Source organism: Anolis sagrei, chromosome 6, assembly GCF_037176765.1.
Source record: "Anolis sagrei isolate rAnoSag1 chromosome 6, rAnoSag1.mat, whole genome shotgun sequence".
NCBI lineage: Eukaryota > Metazoa > Chordata > Lepidosauria > Squamata > Dactyloidae > Anolis > Anolis sagrei.
Genome location: NC_090026.1, coordinates 17,073,615 through 17,090,856, shown reverse-complemented (window position 1 = coordinate 17,090,856; position 17,242 = coordinate 17,073,615). Strand labels below are relative to the sequence as shown.

General features: G+C 42.2%; 1 protein-coding gene across 2 annotated transcripts in view; it reads left to right on the top strand.

Annotated features, from left to right (window-relative positions):
- The window catches only part of SEZ6L2 (seizure related 6 homolog like 2), a 38,120-nt gene that overhangs the window by 17,053 nt on the left and 3,825 nt on the right, over positions 1 to 17,242 (top strand). The window contains exons 9-17 of one of the 2 annotated variants that reach the window (XM_060780251.2): positions 1,792 to 1,986; positions 5,271 to 5,409; positions 6,990 to 7,186; positions 9,169 to 9,363; positions 10,968 to 11,159; positions 12,890 to 13,081; positions 13,189 to 13,227; positions 13,451 to 13,568; positions 16,308 to 16,371. In XM_060780251.2, coding sequence (XP_060636234.2) covers positions 1,792 to 1,986; positions 5,271 to 5,409; positions 6,990 to 7,186; positions 9,169 to 9,363; positions 10,968 to 11,159; positions 12,890 to 13,081; positions 13,189 to 13,227; positions 13,451 to 13,568; positions 16,308 to 16,371 — 1,331 coding nt within the window. Of the gene's footprint in view, positions 1 to 1,791; positions 1,987 to 5,270; positions 5,410 to 6,989; positions 7,187 to 9,168; positions 9,364 to 10,967; positions 11,160 to 12,889; positions 13,082 to 13,188; positions 13,228 to 13,450; positions 13,569 to 16,268; positions 16,372 to 17,242 lie in introns of both variants that reach the window. The other variant, XM_060780250.2, reaches the window with a different exon arrangement.

Below are 17,242 nucleotides of genomic sequence, written 5' to 3'. Positions count from 1 at the left end.
CAATCTACATTTATTAATTTATTCATGCACAAAATTTCTCATCCAAAGGTGCCCACTTGGGATTTTACAAATACTTAACTATAGTTTATGCTTTATTTTTAATATTGAGACCAATAATATTATTTATATTTTAATATTATTTTAATATTATTACCTGTATTTACTCAAGTCTAATGCACTGTTCTGTCACGCGCTGGGCCTGTAAATAGTTGTCTTTAAAACAGGACGTGCAACCTTTGCCCAATGGGAAGCCAGGGGGCCTAAAGAGAAGTTCTCAGAGGTTTCCACCACAAACAGTCTTTAGATGGCTTGAGAAGTACAACAAAGTCTTTTATTAATGAACAATCAAACAGAAACTTCTCTTGTCTTCAGTAAAATTAAGCAAATGATTCCAAGCTTTTAGGTAACTGGTGAATCCCTAAACTTGCCCACGAAGGACAGGCAACTATCTTCAATAACTTCTTCTTTAAAGGAAAAATCCCTTTTTAACTTCTCCCAGGCTGTTAAACCTAACTGATGTGGGCACCTCTACGGGGTTGAATTGCGTCTCAAAGCACCGAGTGGACCTACCAGCAAGGCCTGTAGTCTCTTCAGCTGGAGTTCTTTGATCTTTAGGACTGTTTCCCTGGAAAATCTTTGGAGACTCTTTTCCTTCTGTTTCTGTTGGAATTTCTGTAACCCTGGAAATTCTTAAAGCTGTGGGGATGCTTCTCTGAAATTCTTAGGAGACTCTTAAAGCTGTTCTCCCCTGGGAATTCTTAAAGGTTGAAGCTTTTGTACAGGGGACGTTGACACACATCCTATACATTGGCTAACCTAGCTGAGACTAACTAAAAAATGGCTCCCTTCCCTTCCCAATTACCCTGAGCAAGGGGCGGGACCAAAACTTAATGATGATGGACAGGTGGCTTGCCCTATAACTGCAACCAAAAGAAGCCACCTATCTGCAGAGTCCCTGAAACCTAAGACTGCAAACAAACATTTAATGTAAAGCAAACAAAATTGGAGCTCCTGGTACAGCTGTACCAGAACATGCACCATCAAATTTAATGTGCACCTGTTTTCAAAACCCTGAAACCCAAAAAAGGATTTACTATATTATGATAATATAATGTACATCTTAATTTTGGGAAAGTAATTTAGTCAAAAAAGGTGAGCCTTAGATTTGAGTAAAAACGATATATTATAATTCAATATGTTTGTTGTGTGTTGCAACAGACATGGCTGATGATCTTAACTGGGCCTTATTCTGGGGATTGGGTCATATATTACAGCAGACATGGGCAAACTTTGGCCCTCCATGTGTTTTGGTCCCCCATAATTCCTAACAGCACTAGGAAATCATGCTAGGGCTTCTTTTATTATTAGGTCTTATTTTCAAGGAAAGAGGATAACATCCTTAGGGTTCTGGTAGATTTGAAGATGGGGAAAAGAGGGTTAGAGAGGGGAAAAGATGTTTTCTATTGAAAGGGAGAAAGCCATCATCCAAACAAATTGAATTTCTAAACCAGGACATTCCTCCAGTGGTGGCTTCTCGTTTCATGTGGTGATCAAGCAACTATAGGATGGAAACCAGAACCAAGAAGGGATAGTATTATGGGTGAATTCTACATACTGGTTGGACCTAACCACCAGAAAATTCTTTGCCTCCAGGCAATTATCTATATACAGCAATAGATACATTGCTGCTGCCATCTCCTGGCCAGTGGTGGTATTACAATGGGGGGACCAGAGGTAGGTGCCACACCTGGGGAATAGCTTTCATGACTCTCTTCCTCCCCCTCCTGGCAGCTTTTGATGAAGACCGGTGTTACGAACCATTCCTGGCCCATGGCAATTTCAGCACAACAGATCCTTTGTACCACATGGGGACAGTGGTCGAGTTTTCCTGCAGTGCTGGATATATGCTTGAGCAGGGGCCTTCTGCCATTGAATGCATAGACGCACGAGATCCTCGCTGGAATGAAAGCGAACCAACCTGCAAAGGTAATTAACCTAGAGTTCAATACATCTCCAGTCGTGCAGCGTGCACAAATTTCTTTGCATTCGTTTATGAAGATGTGTAAGTTGTTTTCATGGTTATAGGAAACAGGAATCATCTTCTGGCTTGGGTCACCTGACAATTGCCTTTGCTTCTAATCCAAAGTAGATCTACCTTCAATTAAGTGCTACCAAAGGGAGCGAGACTTGCTTCCAAGTCCAGGGTGAATATCCCTTATCTGAAATGATAGAAGTATTTTGGATTTATTTATTTACGACATATATGCCGCCCTTCTCACCACGAAGGGGACTCAATTTAGGATATTTTTGGAGGATTTTGGAATACCTGTATTTGTATATATGTCCAAAATGTTATCAAGCAATTTAGAATTATTTATTTATTTATATACCGCCTTTCTCAGCCCGAAGGCAACTCAAGGCGGCAGTGGATAATGAGATCCAAGCTGCTATGGATTTAGCCTGGTAAGAAAAGAAGCCAATGTATTGTCAAAGGCTTTCATGGCCAGAATCACTGGGTTGTTGTAGGTTTTTTCGGGCTATATGGCCATGTTCTAGAGCAGGGGTCCACAAACTTTTTAAACAGAGGGCCAGGTCACAGTCCCTCAAACTGTTGGAGGGCCGGAGTATAACTTGAAAAAAAAAAGAATTAATTTCTTTGCACACTGCACATATTTTATTTGTACTGCAAAAATCACTTAAAAACAATACAATAATTAAAATGGAGAACAATTTTACCAAATATAAACGTATTATTATTTCAGTGGGAAGTGTGGACCTGCTTTTGGCTGATGAGATAGGATTGTTGTTGTTGTTGTGTGCTTTCAAGTTGTTTCAGACTTAGGTTGACCCTGAGCGAGGGCCGGGTAAATGACCTTGGAGGGCCGCATCCGGCCCCCGGGCCTTAGTTTGAGGACCCCTGTTCTAGAGGCATTCTCTCCTGACGTTTTGCCTGCATCTTTGGGATGCATCCTCAGACTTCACAACCTCCAAAGATGCTTGCCAAAGATGCAGGCGAAACATCAGGAGAGAATGCCTCTAGAACATGGCCATATAGCCCGAAAAAACCTACAACAACCTAAAGAAGTCAATATTCCAGAATAAATCTCACCAAGCTGAAGCAGAAGCCACCGAGGTATTTATTTATTTTCAGCTGAAAATGATGCCAGCTTGCGGTAATCCGCCTTCAAAATAAGCTGAGATACATAACACAGAAAAATATGCACTTTTATACGGTGGGTTATTGTAGGTTTTTTCGGGCTATATGGCCATGTTCTAGAGGCATTCTCTCCTGACATTTCGCCTGCATCTATGGCAAGCATCCTCAGAGGTAGTGAGGATGCTTGCCATAGATGCAGGCGAAATGTCAGGAGAGAATGCCTCCATGGCCATATAGCCCGAAAAAACCTACAACAACCCAGTGATTCCGGCCATGAAAGCCTTCGACAATACACTTTTATACACTTTTCAGGTTCAAAATTCCCACTGCCCCCAGCTGGACTTGGTTTGGCTGTAGTTGTAGATGATGTCAGTGACCAGCCCATGGGAGAGTGCCACCTGCCTTGGATGTAAATTTTCCTCTTTCCAGTGGTTGTAGAAGGGCTGGCAGGTTTTAGAACAACTGATGAAACGATGACTCATGGTGGGATTAAATATCCCTGATATGTGGGCACAATGACCCTGATGGGACTCCCAATAATTTTACTGTCCCTTTTGATCCCAGTTCCTGATTAATCCCAATGGCCCAAACTCTAGATTTACTTGTAAATTCCAACAGAAACTATCGTCCATAGAAATCTCCAATGGCTGGGAATAGCACAGGGGGAGAATAGCCTTTCAAAAGACCGGGGCATGATTATCCCTTAACTGGAAACCTCATGCTGGATGTTAAATGTCACATATTGTCCAAGCAGTGACAAAGGGGAAGGGAGGTCCATCCGGTTCCTGTTATCCTGTTATCCCCGGGGCCACTTATTTGTATAGGTTCCATTTACAAGATACCTTGGAGATGGGACCCAAGTCTACACATAGAATTCATTTATATTTCATATATACCTTATATCATTAATCTGAGTGTAATTTTGTACAATATATTTTAAATAATTTTGGGCTTGAAACGTTTGTGATTAAACTATCAGAAAGCAAAGGTGTCACAATCTCAGCAACTCATGTGAATAATTTTGGAGCATTTCAGAATTCCAGATAAGAGATGCAAAACCTGTAAGCAGAAAGCAGTGCCTTGCAGGACTGATTAAAGGCGGCTCCATAGGACCAGAAGTATCATAGAATCAAAGAGTTGGAAGAGACCTCTTTGGCCATCCACTATAAGCAGGTGTGCCTGTAGCTTAGTGGCCTCAGTCTGTGAGAGATCTCTGTGGAAGATGGGCCTCAGTGTGTTATGTAACAATCTTTGGCAGATAATTCACCCAGTAAACTTTCAAGCATTTCTGACACCTGCTCTTTCTGTGCTGAAATTGGCAAAGAATTGCTAAAGCTGAGATTTTTGCTTTCACGTTTATCTTCATCCTCAATGATATCAGCCTCCTTTTTCTGGAGTTTTGATTCAGAAGACTTCTCCTCAGTGGGAAGAAGGCCTCACAGTGTGAGGTAGGCCTTAATCTGTGAGAGAAGCCTCTGTGTGAGGTAGGTCTTAGTCTGTGAGAAGGACTCAGAGTATGAGAAAGCCTGGTGTGAGAAGCTTCAGTGAGAGGAAGCCCGAGGTTGAAGGCTTAGTGTGGAATGCTACTGTGTGAAGCTCCAGTGTGAAGGCTGTCATGTGTAAAGCAACTGTGTGCAGCTCCTGTGTAACTTGGGTGTGAGATGAGTCTCTGTGAGAGTGAAACTGTTTATCTGCAGGAGAAAGAAGCCCAGTGTGGAAGCAAAGAAGGAAGTATAAAGACTTTTATTTATTGTTATGGAAACCTTGCTCTTGTAAATATTGCATAAGAAAAGTCTCCTATGGAAGAGATAACATTGGTCTGTGTATTTTCGTTCTTTTTATCACCTTTGGCTACTGGCGCTGGGTTACGCAGCTGCTGATAAGTTACTCTGCTGTACATTTATGAGGAGGGTCATTAATAAGCCTACTTGCCCAATTTGATATTTCAGATAGGTTTGATATTTCAGTCCTATACAACTGGGACACACAGTCTTTTTTTTTTCTAAAATAAAGTTTTTGCATAGCGAAGCCTCCTGGCTTAGAGTAGTAGCGCAGAGGCATTGTTGAGTTCCATCTACAGCTTCCTTTTGACAATGCTTCTCTTTTCCTCCAGCATTGTGTGGGGGGGAACTCTCTGAATCAACAGGTGTGGTACTTTCCCCCGATTGGCCCCAGTCTTACGGAAAGGGCCAGGACTGTGTCTGGGGCATCCGGGTGCAAGAGGAGAAGCGAGTGCTGCTGGACATCGAGATGTAGGTACCCTACACCTGCCACCACCACCCACCACGGCCCCTTTGTTGGGGTGGATCACCATGGCTCAGCATCCCATCTTGTCCGCATGGTCTTCTGACTCCGCCATCCATCTTTAGATTGATTGTTGAAATCATTCATCCCACCCATTGAACTTGGTAAGGTCCTTATATAAGTTTGGGGGGAAATCACCTCTGGTAAACAAGATACCTATTATAACTCAGGTGATGCCTGATCAAACCAGCCTATAAAGTGGGCGTGCGCAAAGAGCAAACGTTGAGTAACGTATGCCCACAGGGGCCCATTGTGCCTCTATTCCCCCCTTCTGTCTTTTTAATCTCCTTCTGTCTGGAGTAGCATTGGACAACTAGCTATTGGTCGGTCCTTACTGTCTCTCCCAGGAAACTTTGAAGGACTGGAACTCTTTATAGTTTCATAACATTTATGGTATTTTGTTGGCTTTGAAAGAGATTAAATACCACAAAGGGACCAGATTCTATCAGATCTTGGAGGTTAAGTATGTTAGTCTATGGATGGGAGACTGCCAGTGAATATCCACTGCTGTGGGCTAAATTTCAAGAGGCCCCAGTGGAGCAGTGAGTTAAACCACTGAGCTGCTGAACTTGCTGACCGAAAGGTTGGTGAGTGGGGTGAGCTTCCGCTGTTAGGCCCAGCTTTTGTCAACCTAGCAGTTCGAAAACATGCAAATGCTAGTAGATCAATAGGTACCACTTTGGCGGGAAGGTAATAGCACTCCATGCAGTCATGCTGGCCACATGACCTTGGAGGTGGCTACGGACGACACCAGCTCTTCGGCTTATAAATGGAGATGAGCACCACACCCCATAGTCACACATGACTAGACTTAATGTCAGGGGAAATCTTTACCTTTACCTAGGCTAAATTTCAGAGGAACTGGCAAAACTATCTCTGTGTATTCATTGTGTAAGAAAACGCTATAAAAATTCATGAAGTCACTATAAATTGATTCACAACTTGAAGACAGACACTGGGCATTTTAGGGCACGGAGAAGCTTTTTTCTCCAACAGGAAATTATGGAGTAGCCAATTTCAGGGTCACTTGTGGGAAGAAAAGACTTGTCCTAGTCTTAAAACCTGAAGAAGTTTACCAAACAAAAATACTGATTATGTCTGCATACCAATGAAAGAGTGAGTGCATGAAACCTAATCAGTACAAGCACTGTCATCATTTCATTAATATTCAGAATAGCCTTCTTTTTAAGTGGGTTCTGCTAATTCTGAGCTTGATGGTGGCTACCCAAATTTCTGAAACATCCCCCTCGTTGCTCACTTCATTTTTACCAAACCAAACTCATCCACATTACATGAAAATATTCCTATTTCTTTGTTCAAAACCAAATGCCCTTAAAACCCTTAACGTAACTGCCAAGAAGGGCTCTGATTCATTTTTCACCCATTCATTTGATTAGCCATATGCACATTGACGCATTTATATGGAGGAGAGAGACATAATGCCCCTTTGTGTTCCATGTCCCTTTGTGTTCCATGTCCTCCTTTTAATTATAGTTCATGTTTACATTTTCTCTCTCTTTCTTTCCAGCCTTAACATCCGCAAGTCTGATGTATTGACCATCTTTGATGGAGGAGATTTAACTGCTCGGATCCTTGGCCAGTACTTGGGTCCACATCCTCGCTTCAGCCTTTACTCTTCTGGTCCAGCGGTCACCCTTCAGTTCCAGTCAGACCCCGGGGACCCTCTGTTTGGCCTCAGCCAGGGTTTCCTGGTGCGGTACAAGGGTATGAGAAAGAACATCTTATATAGGAGGGGTGGCAGTTGGAAAATAGTTTGCTCAAAGCCAGCATCCTGACACATTTGAAGAAAACACTTTATGACCTTTCCCTGAAGGTTTCCCTGTGTGTTCCTCATTGATATTTTTTACCATTTTTACCATGAAATGTTGGCACATATGGGATAATAGGTTGGAAGTTTGTATAGCACTCCAAGGCTCTATACTTAACACACACTCCAGTCCAGGGTAAAATAGCAAGGCAGTTTATTGAAAAATATATATGAAAAGCAATTCAGCAAAATAGTATAAAAAAACAAAGTCCAAACCCACAGAGATAATAGTACCGAAGTAGCATCAAAAACAGGAATACAAGAATAAATCAGGAATACAGGAATACAAGAATAAATCCAAAACATGAGATTCAGGAACAGTCCTCAAAACTTGTAATCATGAGTCATGAACAAAAGGAAACATGAAACACAGAACTAAGAATCCCTTGACTTGACAGTAGTTCTATACTCAAACACCAATGTTGCCTGGACTGATGGACCCATCTGCTGGGCTAGCTAATATAGAGAGAAAACATGTCTTGGAGACTAGGACGCAGAACAATGGCTTCAAACTACAAGAGAGGAGATTCCATCTGAACATGAGGAAGAACTTCCTGACTGTGAGAGCCGTTCAGCAGTGGAACTCTCTGCCCCGGAGTGTGGTGGAGGCTCCTTCTTTGGAAGCTTTTAAACAGAGGCTGGATGGCCATCTGTCAGGGGTGATTTGAATGCAATATTCCTGCTTCTTGGCAGGGGGTTGGACTGGATGGCCCATGAGGTCTCTTCCAACTCTTTGATTCTATGATTCTATGATTCTTCTCCCCTGGGAAACTGATAAGGACTTTTTGGCTTATAGGCATTTTGACCTTCATAAACTCTCCTAAGAAGCTCTATGCTGATGGAACATAAATCTCCTATCTAACTGCTCATTAGTTTATCCATCTGGACTTCCTTTTTCATTCACTGAGCTCAGATCTCTTTCTGACCTTGCTTCCCTAGCGAACTACCTTTCAGGAATGTGGCCTTCAGACACAGACCACTCATTTTCAGGGCTTAAAATTTCTTGCTGGCTCTCCTGCTGACTTGCAGACCCAGAATCCCCAGTGTCATCAGAATGAGTAACAGGCCCAGAATCCCCAGAGAGATCAGGTGCAGGCACATTCAAAGGTTAAACTACAACAGTTTGGAATATTTTTTTAAATGTCAGAATTTGAAATGTTTACAACATAAATATATACTTATGGGATATATATTTAACCACCTTATGTGAAATGTCCTGCTTAAAATGAAAGAAAGGCCAAATGAAAAGGGTGATAAAAGGGAAAGTGCAAACGTACAGAGGAAAAACCAAGGGATGGGTTTTACTCAATTTTAATTTCAGATGGTCTTGATGGGTCAGAGAAATTGTTAGTGACATTCTCCCAAAACAGCAGAGCATTTAGAAGTACAAAAAGAATACTTTGTATAGCATTTAGCCCACAGCAAGTGAAAGCAAGATAGTGTGGCTGGAAAGAATTCTTGAGCTTAAGGAAGCGAAATGCAGATGTCAATCTTAAAAGTTTCAAAAGGTTTATTGAAACATAAGAACTGCATTTCTTGATAGGAAAGGGTTGAGTCTAAGCTTTCTCTTTAACTCCATTATTTCTAAGTTCAAACTAAAGGGAAACTCTCTAAAGACTATATTTTCTTTTTCACACACACAACTAGAGAGAGACACAGACTGAAAAGGTCAGAATGGAAGGGAGTGAATGAATGAATGAATGAATGACCACAGGCATTCTGGAATGAGGGGGAAGGGATTCCCTCAGCCTAGCTTAATTCTGTTTATCTTCTTCTCATTGAGGACTACAGACTTGAGTGGTGTTACCAGCTGTTAGGAATTGAGCGAGTTTGCTCATGCCTGTCCTAACCCGTTCTCTTCTCTTTCCCTTGTGGGCAGAGGTTCCACGGAATGACACTTGCCCTGAGTTGCCAGAAGTGGAGTTTGGCTGGCGCACGGCTTCTCATGCTGCCGTCATCCGCGGCACTGTGGTGACCTACCAGTGTGAGCCAGGTTATGACATTGTGGGGTCCGACATCCTCACCTGCCAGTGGGATCTGTCTTGGAGCAACAGCCCTCCCACTTGCCAGAAGAGTAAGTCTCCTTGCTGCTGACACCAATGTGATCGAGACTCTGCAAACAGCAGTCTTGGTCTTCCTTCTGGTTTCCTAGCGTATCAACTGGGACTTGGGGAATAAAAGGTGACGGAGTTGGGGAAACAAAATCTGTTGGAAGGAGAGAATCAATGGCCTAGAAAACAGAAATTTGTTCATTGCCGTGGGGTGGGATTTGGGGGTCAGCTTTCAAAAGCCACCTTGCTCAAGATTGTATTTAATTTAACCTCTTTCAAGAAGATGTAAGGCCAAGATCCTACACTGTTAGCATTGTGCAAATGTCTGCTGGTGGAGTTACATTTTTCCTTTTCTTCCTCCTTCTTCCTCTTCTTCTTCCCCTTTTCCTCCTCCTCCTCTTCCTCTTCCTCTGTTTATTTGTTTGTCCCCTTTTTTCTTAACAGAAACTCAAAGTAGTGAACAGTTCTAAACATTATACAAAATAATAATAATAATAATAATAATAATAATAATAATAATATACTTTATTTATATTCCACTGTCTCCTTGAGGGGACTCAGAGCAGATTACAAGTACATATATGGCAAACATTCAGTGTCATTATACAATTGACAAAGACAGACAGTACATAAACAGAGGCAAGGCTTCCCTCTTTTCATCTCCAGCATCCGGCTGTACTTGACTCAGCTATGGGGAGGTACTGCTATTTAATTTTCCATGCCGAGGAGTCTGTTGTTCATGGACAGCTTTCCTGTTTGGATTTTTGCCAGTATTTTTAGGGTGCCTTTTACCTCCCCACCAAAGTGGTACCTATTTATCTACTTACATTGTTGTCTTTGAACTGCTAGGTGAGCAGAAGCTGGGCTGATGGCGGGAGCTCACCCTGACCTGGGCTTGAACTGCCAACCTTCTGGTCGGCAGGATCTTCTATAGCAGGCAGTTTAACCTGCTGTGCTAGCCCGACCCAATATAAAATCTAAAGACTATATACATTAAAATAGAATTAAATCAAAGACTAATTAAACACAAACAGTTAACTTCTGTATTGGATATGTATAAAGTGTAACAGATCAGGATCCATGACCGAACAAAGTATTGTGCCATTGCAGTGTGTACATTCACATACTACTTGTGTCATTTTATGTATTGGTGTATGCACAACTTGGCTTATGCCAATGTTTCCCACAATGTTGAGGATTATAGTATTTGTTTCACAAAATGAAAACTGTGAAACTCATGGGACAATCCTCACATGATATCTAGTTTGTACAGTGTATGTTTGCATGTGCCGTTGCCTGTTGACATATGGCAACCTTGTGAATTCCATAGGGTTTTCTTAAACAAGGAATTCCTCAGATGTGACTTGTAATTGGTTTCCTTTGAAATACAACCTGTAAAATCCAGTATTCATTTAGCTGTCTAACATTCTTAGTGCTAACCAGCTCTGACCCTATTTACCTTCTCAGATCAGACAGGACCTGGTGCCTTAGAATGTTATAGATATCTTTCTTCATAGCAGTAGGAAGAATATTAGCTCCTGAATTGTCAGTGGCAAGAGAAGGATACATAAATTATTATTTTGAAATTCATTCTATTTTTTCTTTTTACCCTTTTTTCCTGCCTCAGTTGTGAACTGTGCTGATCCGGGGGAAATCAGCAACGGCAAACGCAGCGTCTCAGACCGACGTTTCTCCATCGGTTCCCACGTCCAGTATTTCTGTCACGAGGGCTACGTGGTGGAAGGGAGCAGCACGCTGACCTGCTATAATCGAGATACCGGCACCCCAAAATGGAGTGACCGAGTGCCCAAGTGTGTCTGTGAGTAAAAGGGGTGAGGGGTGGCCATAGTGAAGGGTGGGGACCCTGCTAGGTGAGAAAAGGCAGAGCCATAAAGTAGTCCCCAGCTCTCAGGACATGGATACAAACTTTGGCAGCTCCTGGGATTGCAAGTGACACTTCCGTCAGATCTGTTTTGTTAGCAGTCCTGTCATTTTTGCTTGCTTGGCTGGCTTTTTGGCAGCCTTCTCCAGCTGTGTGCGTCCTAGACCAATTGGACTGCAGCTTCCATAATTTGTCAACCATCCTAGCAGGATTATGAGAGTTGCAGGACAATTTATCCGAAGGACACTAATTTGGGAAGGTCTGGCATTTAGAATGGCTGTCTTGGTGAAGCCAATGGCTTGTTCTTACACTATGCAACACACTTTTTGTTCCTAGGTTATAAATGTCATTTCCTAATTGGTTCTTTCATCAAAACATTGAAAAATGTATCAAATTGCAATGACTTTGTTTTTGCGGGACACCCTGCTGCACATTTTATTATAGTTTTTCAATGAATAACTCTAGAGTCTGAACTAATTCAACATAGTTTGTGGTAGCCACGAAAATGTAGTTTCTGCAGCATAATAACTACTTTCAAAGTAAGTATGCACAGTTAAAGAGAAAATGGCACTTTCAAAACAGGAACAGAGCCCCCAGTGGCGCAATGGTGACGGCAGGTCTGCTGACCGAAAGGTTGGTGGTTTGAATTTGGGGACCAGGGTGAGCTCTCATCTGTCAGCTCCAGCTTCCCATGCGAGAAGCCTTCCACAGGATGGTAAAACATCCTGACATCTCCTGGCCAATTCTCTCATACCAGAAGCAATTTGCAGTTTCTCAAGCTGCTCCTGACACCAAAACAAAACAAAACCAGGAACAGATTTTTTTTCAAATGTTATTTTTGACTTAAACATTAAGATGGACCATAAAAAGTTAAAAATATCAGAAGCAGGTAACTTCTGCTAGAAGGACTTGAACAAGAAGGGAGCACCTCTTCCTCCAAAGTCATGGTACATGTTCCCAAGAATAAATATGTTATTTGGGCAGGTGAGATAGGAAAAAAACCCTTCTCTCTCTAACAATATAGATAGAATAACAATCTATCTTATAATGAGAATTTACTCTTTATGGAGGCTTGCTTCTCATGACTAATGGTAAGGCTAGCCCTGCCCTTTCCAGTGCCTTCTAAGTCGCCTAGTTTTCTGGGTGCCAGGAGGGAGTTTGTCATCTGGTCTCAGCCACTGATTGAGGTTCTGATTTTTAGTCTCCTGTCACTTTTGGACCCTCGCTTGCTGAGCTGCAAGTATCTCTGTAGATCTTAGAAAACGATTTCTTTATTTAAGGCATTGGCTTGCTGACTTATATCCGAACAGAGGATGGGCCGGAGATGTCAATGCCTTGGTCCTTTCATTACAGGTTGCTACTTCCTGTGGGTTTCTGTGTCTGAATAGGGATTTGAACCCTGGTCTCCAGAGTCTTAGTCCAACTCTCAAACTACTACACCACACTGATTTGAAACTTGAAAAACCCAGCCTCAAATTTCCATGAAATTTTGAAACTCACTGAGTGACTAAATCACAACAGAAATCTGTAGGCAGAATATAATTTTGGCTTATGAAATATATTGGAATGCCAGATAAGGGAGGCTTAATCTGTTTAACCAGGTAAGGATCTTGTAAGGGGCTTGTACTCAGGGCTAGGGGACTGAAGGCTCCTTCTCTCCTTTATAGTGAAATATGAGCCCTGCTTGAATCCAGGCGTCCCAGAGAATGGATACCAAACCCTTTACAAGCATCACTACCAAGCAGGGGAATCCTTGCGTTTCTTTTGCTATGAGGGCTTTGAGCTCATAGGTGAAGTGACCATCACTTGCATACCAGGACATCCATCCCAGTGGACCAGCCAGCCTCCGCTCTGCAAAGGTATGGTGTCCTCATCCCTGCTTCCCTTCTCCCACCCAACTTTGCTGCAGTTGCTTATTTGTCATTCTTTAAACACACTCTCTGTTGATTTCTTTCTCCCCCATTAGTGGCCTATGAGGAGTTATTGGACGGCCGGAAACTAGAAGGTGAGAGTGGCAGATGGATGTTGCAATTGGAAAGAGATTTCAGGGAGGTGGTCTACCAGTTGTGCCTGTGAAGTCAACTTTTTGGAACCACAATCCTCAGAACCTCCTCTTCCAGGCCACACTTCATCTGGAAGTTGTAGTCCCAAAAAGTCATATTTACGAGCTGTATCTGTGATAACTGAAATACATTCCCAGAGTTAACTCTTCTCTGTTTTCTCATCAGTCACCCAGACAACAGACCCTTCCCACCAGATGGAAGGGGGCAACATTGCCTTGGCGATCTTCCTTCCCATCATCCTCGTCATCCTTCTGATTGGTGGAATCTATGTCTACTATACCAAGTGAGCATCCTTTAAATTTAAATTACATTTGGCCCAGCCATAGGTTTTTAAATTCTTGTGTTTATTGTCTACTTGTGAGTTATATTAATTGTATTGTTTATTTTGTTTATTGCTTGTTATTTTATTACTGCTTGTTGTTTTTGATGTGTTGTTGGCCTCATGTAAGCCGCTCCGAGTCCCTTGGGGAGACGGGATATAAATAAAGTTATTATTATTATTATTATTATTATTATTATTATTATTATTAATCAGTGGGTGGGGCAAGTTGAGGCTTTGAAAGGCAGCCATTTGACCAATGACTTTCAATGTGACTGGATTCAGCTTAGACGTCCTTAGTTCTTTTCTTTATCAGTGGTTCCCAACCTTTGGGCTTCCAGGTGTTTTGGACTTCAACTCCCACAATTCCTAACAGCTGGTAAGATGCCTGGGATTTCTGGGAGTTGAAGTCCAAAACACCTGGAGGCCCAAAGGTTGGGAACTACTGCAAAGGGTTGGGTTTGCTTGGAAATCGTAGGTTGCGGAACATCTCAACCTTTCTGGACATACAGTAAGGGACTTACAGGTTACAAAGGAAGATTAGAAAGTAAAAATAGTTAAAATGAATTATGTTCACAAATTTCAATCCACTAACAGAGATACAAACTGAAATAATGTGGAAGTCGACTATGCCTGTGTTAAGTAAAATGATTTTCTTCTTCTGCAGTTTTTTTTTTGCTTTTGACTTTTGCAAAATTAAACCAGTGTTCAGACAAATTCAACATTGCCGAAACAGTTAGCCCTCCCCATTCACTAGGGTTAAGGTTACAGGGCTGCTGTGAATAATGGAAAACCTACTTTTTTTACCTTTCTAGGAATCTCTCAATTCTGTGATGCAATTCTACAATAATAATAATAATAATAATAACGCTTTATTTATATTGTGCCCTAAGTCTCCAAGGGGACTCAGGGCGGATCTCAGTACATATTCACGGCAAACATTCAATGCCGTTTTTGAACAGACAGGACAGAGACAGAACAGAAAGGAGGTATGTTGTGTTGACACCCAGCTTTTTGACACTTTGGAAGTTGTGCTTGAATCCACCCACAGGGGGGTGCTGTCACTCCATCCTCTATGACGAAGAGCCATCAGGACTTCCTCCTTCCTTTTGTTCACTTGGCATTTTCTGATCTTTTTCTTTTATGGTGTGGTAAAAGACCTCTCCCGCTTTTTAGCTGTACCTAATTTCTCTACTTACAGCTCTAAGCTGTTTTTGAACTACTTAGGTAAACAGTGAGCTGGGCTGACACTCAGGTGTTCACGCCAACCCAGGGCTTTGAACTGGCAACCTTTCAGTTGGTAGATCTTATAATTGCTGGTGATTTACCAGCTGTGCTAAAGCCCGGCTCTGCTGGGAATTAATCACACCGAATCACACTGAAGGACCTACAGATGCCTAGAAAACTGGTCTCTCTAGGAATTCTCTAAGTTATCCAGTGTAACTTTCTATTCAGTTTTGTTGGGGAATCTGAGCTGTTAGGCTCAAAAATAACCCTCAGTTGTGGTGATTCCACTATAAATATAGCCGAGGACCAGAAGTAAACTTCATAACCAGCAGAAACGTACATGTGATGAGCTGGGATAAGCGTCTATTCCTTAGGATGGCACAGGATTGCAGAGTCAGAACTTTAGGTTCAAAAATATGTATTGAAGTAAAAGAAATACATTATTGATAGAAAAGGTCTTGGAGCTCACTAGCTTACTAAATTTCATCTTCTAAAGAAGTAAAAGGGTAAAAAGTCAGAAAGTCCATGCAGTTACTTTTTGCCTAAGGAGAGAGACAAAATGCATCCTCACTGGAAGGAAGAAAAGGCAGAAGAAAACTGGAAAATCGCAAATGGCCACATGGCCAAGCTCAGGGCAATACAATAATAATAATAATAATAATAATAATAATAATAATAATAATAATGTTTACTGTTGATGCGATATTGCTTATGTTGTAAATTGTTCCTGGTTTTATATGTTGTACACCGCCGTGAGTCGCCCTAGGGCTGAGAACGGCGGTCTACAAGTGCAGTAAATAAATAAATAAATAAATAATAATCTTTATTTATACCCCGCCACCATCTCCCTGACGGGGACTCAGAGCGGCTTACATGGGGCCAAGCCCGGACAACATATTACAGCAAAAATAAAACCAAAACATAATCAACAAGCAACAGTTCCCTCACAAATTCCATTGGTACATCTTCAAAGAGGAGGAGACAGTGGATAGCAGGAGTAGTAAAGACAAAGCCCCTTTTAGTAAACATGCATGGTAAAGTGAGGAAAGGAATCCCTCAGCTTAATCTTATCTCTAGCCTAGCTACTCATTGAGGACTGGAGACTTGATGGCACAAGAGACTTACATAGGGATGTAACCCAAAAGGTTTTCCCCAGAAATTGGCCAGAGTTATGCAAATAAACCAATCCACAAATAAACAAATCTTACAAAAGTGAAATCTGCAAATGTGGATCACTGAGTGTCGTTATTAGAGTTGCCGGGGGGGGGGGGGGGGGGACTAGAAATAAGCTCCTGTACCTTGAATGGCTTTTTTGAAAAGGTAATCTCAGCAGGTGTTGCTTGTCACTCCGCCAGGTCACACGCACCCAAAGAGGTGTTGCGTTTCCCAACAGCCCTGCTGCTTGTTTTTATTGGTCCTCTTTTTCCCCTCCTGTAGGTTCCAAGGAAAGACTCTCTTTGGTTTCTCTTTCTCCAGCTCTCACAGCTACAGCCCGATCACTGTGGAGTCGGACTTCAACAACCCTCTCTATGAGGCTGGGGTGAGTGTGGATGCTGGGGATGTGTGGCTCCTCAGCCATGTCTAGGGCAGCCATTTGTCAACAATGGGTCTTTTAAAAAAGAACAGCAGAAGCATGTGAATTGGAATCCATCTGGATGGACATTTCCCACTTCCAAAGCAGTGAGATGTTCTACAGTGTTGTGGGTCAGGATTTAACTTCTTTTTGTAGAGAAGAGCTCTCTGCTCATAAGCAAGTTGCAGCATTCCTGGCTTTTAATGATACCATGTTTGCTCATTTTGACTTCTACAGTTTGGAGTTTGAATTGCTCTAGAACCCATTAATTTGTCTTTTTTGCAGTCCATGATAGAAGCGTCCTCCAGTCACCTGTTGACTTATGGTGACTCCATGAATTTCGTAGGGTTTTCTCAGGCAAGGAATACTTTACCACGTTTCAGACTAGTTCATTAATTTGACTGAATGCTATGCTAAAAGGCATAGCAATAAGCCAAGTCCCTGGTTTTAATGCTATCTTACAAGGAACTGTCTGTAGTGCAGAACTCTTTATCTCCAAAATATATCCAGTGCCCTAGGTGGTTTTTAAAAGTCCAGATATACAACCTGAAGTAGGCGCCTCCAGAGGCGCAATGGGTTAAACCAGTGGTTTTCAACCTGGGGTCCCCAGATGTTTTTGGCCTTCAACTCCCAGAAATCCTAATAGCTGGTAAACTGGCTGGGATTTCTGGGAGTTGTAGGCCAAAAACATCTGGGGACCCCAGGTTGAGAACCACTGGGTTAAACCCTTGTGCTGGCAGGACTGAAGACCAACAGATCGGAGGTTTGAATCTGGGGAGAGCGCAGATGAGCTCCCTCTGTCAGCTCCAGCTCCCCATGCGGGTACATGAGAGAAGCC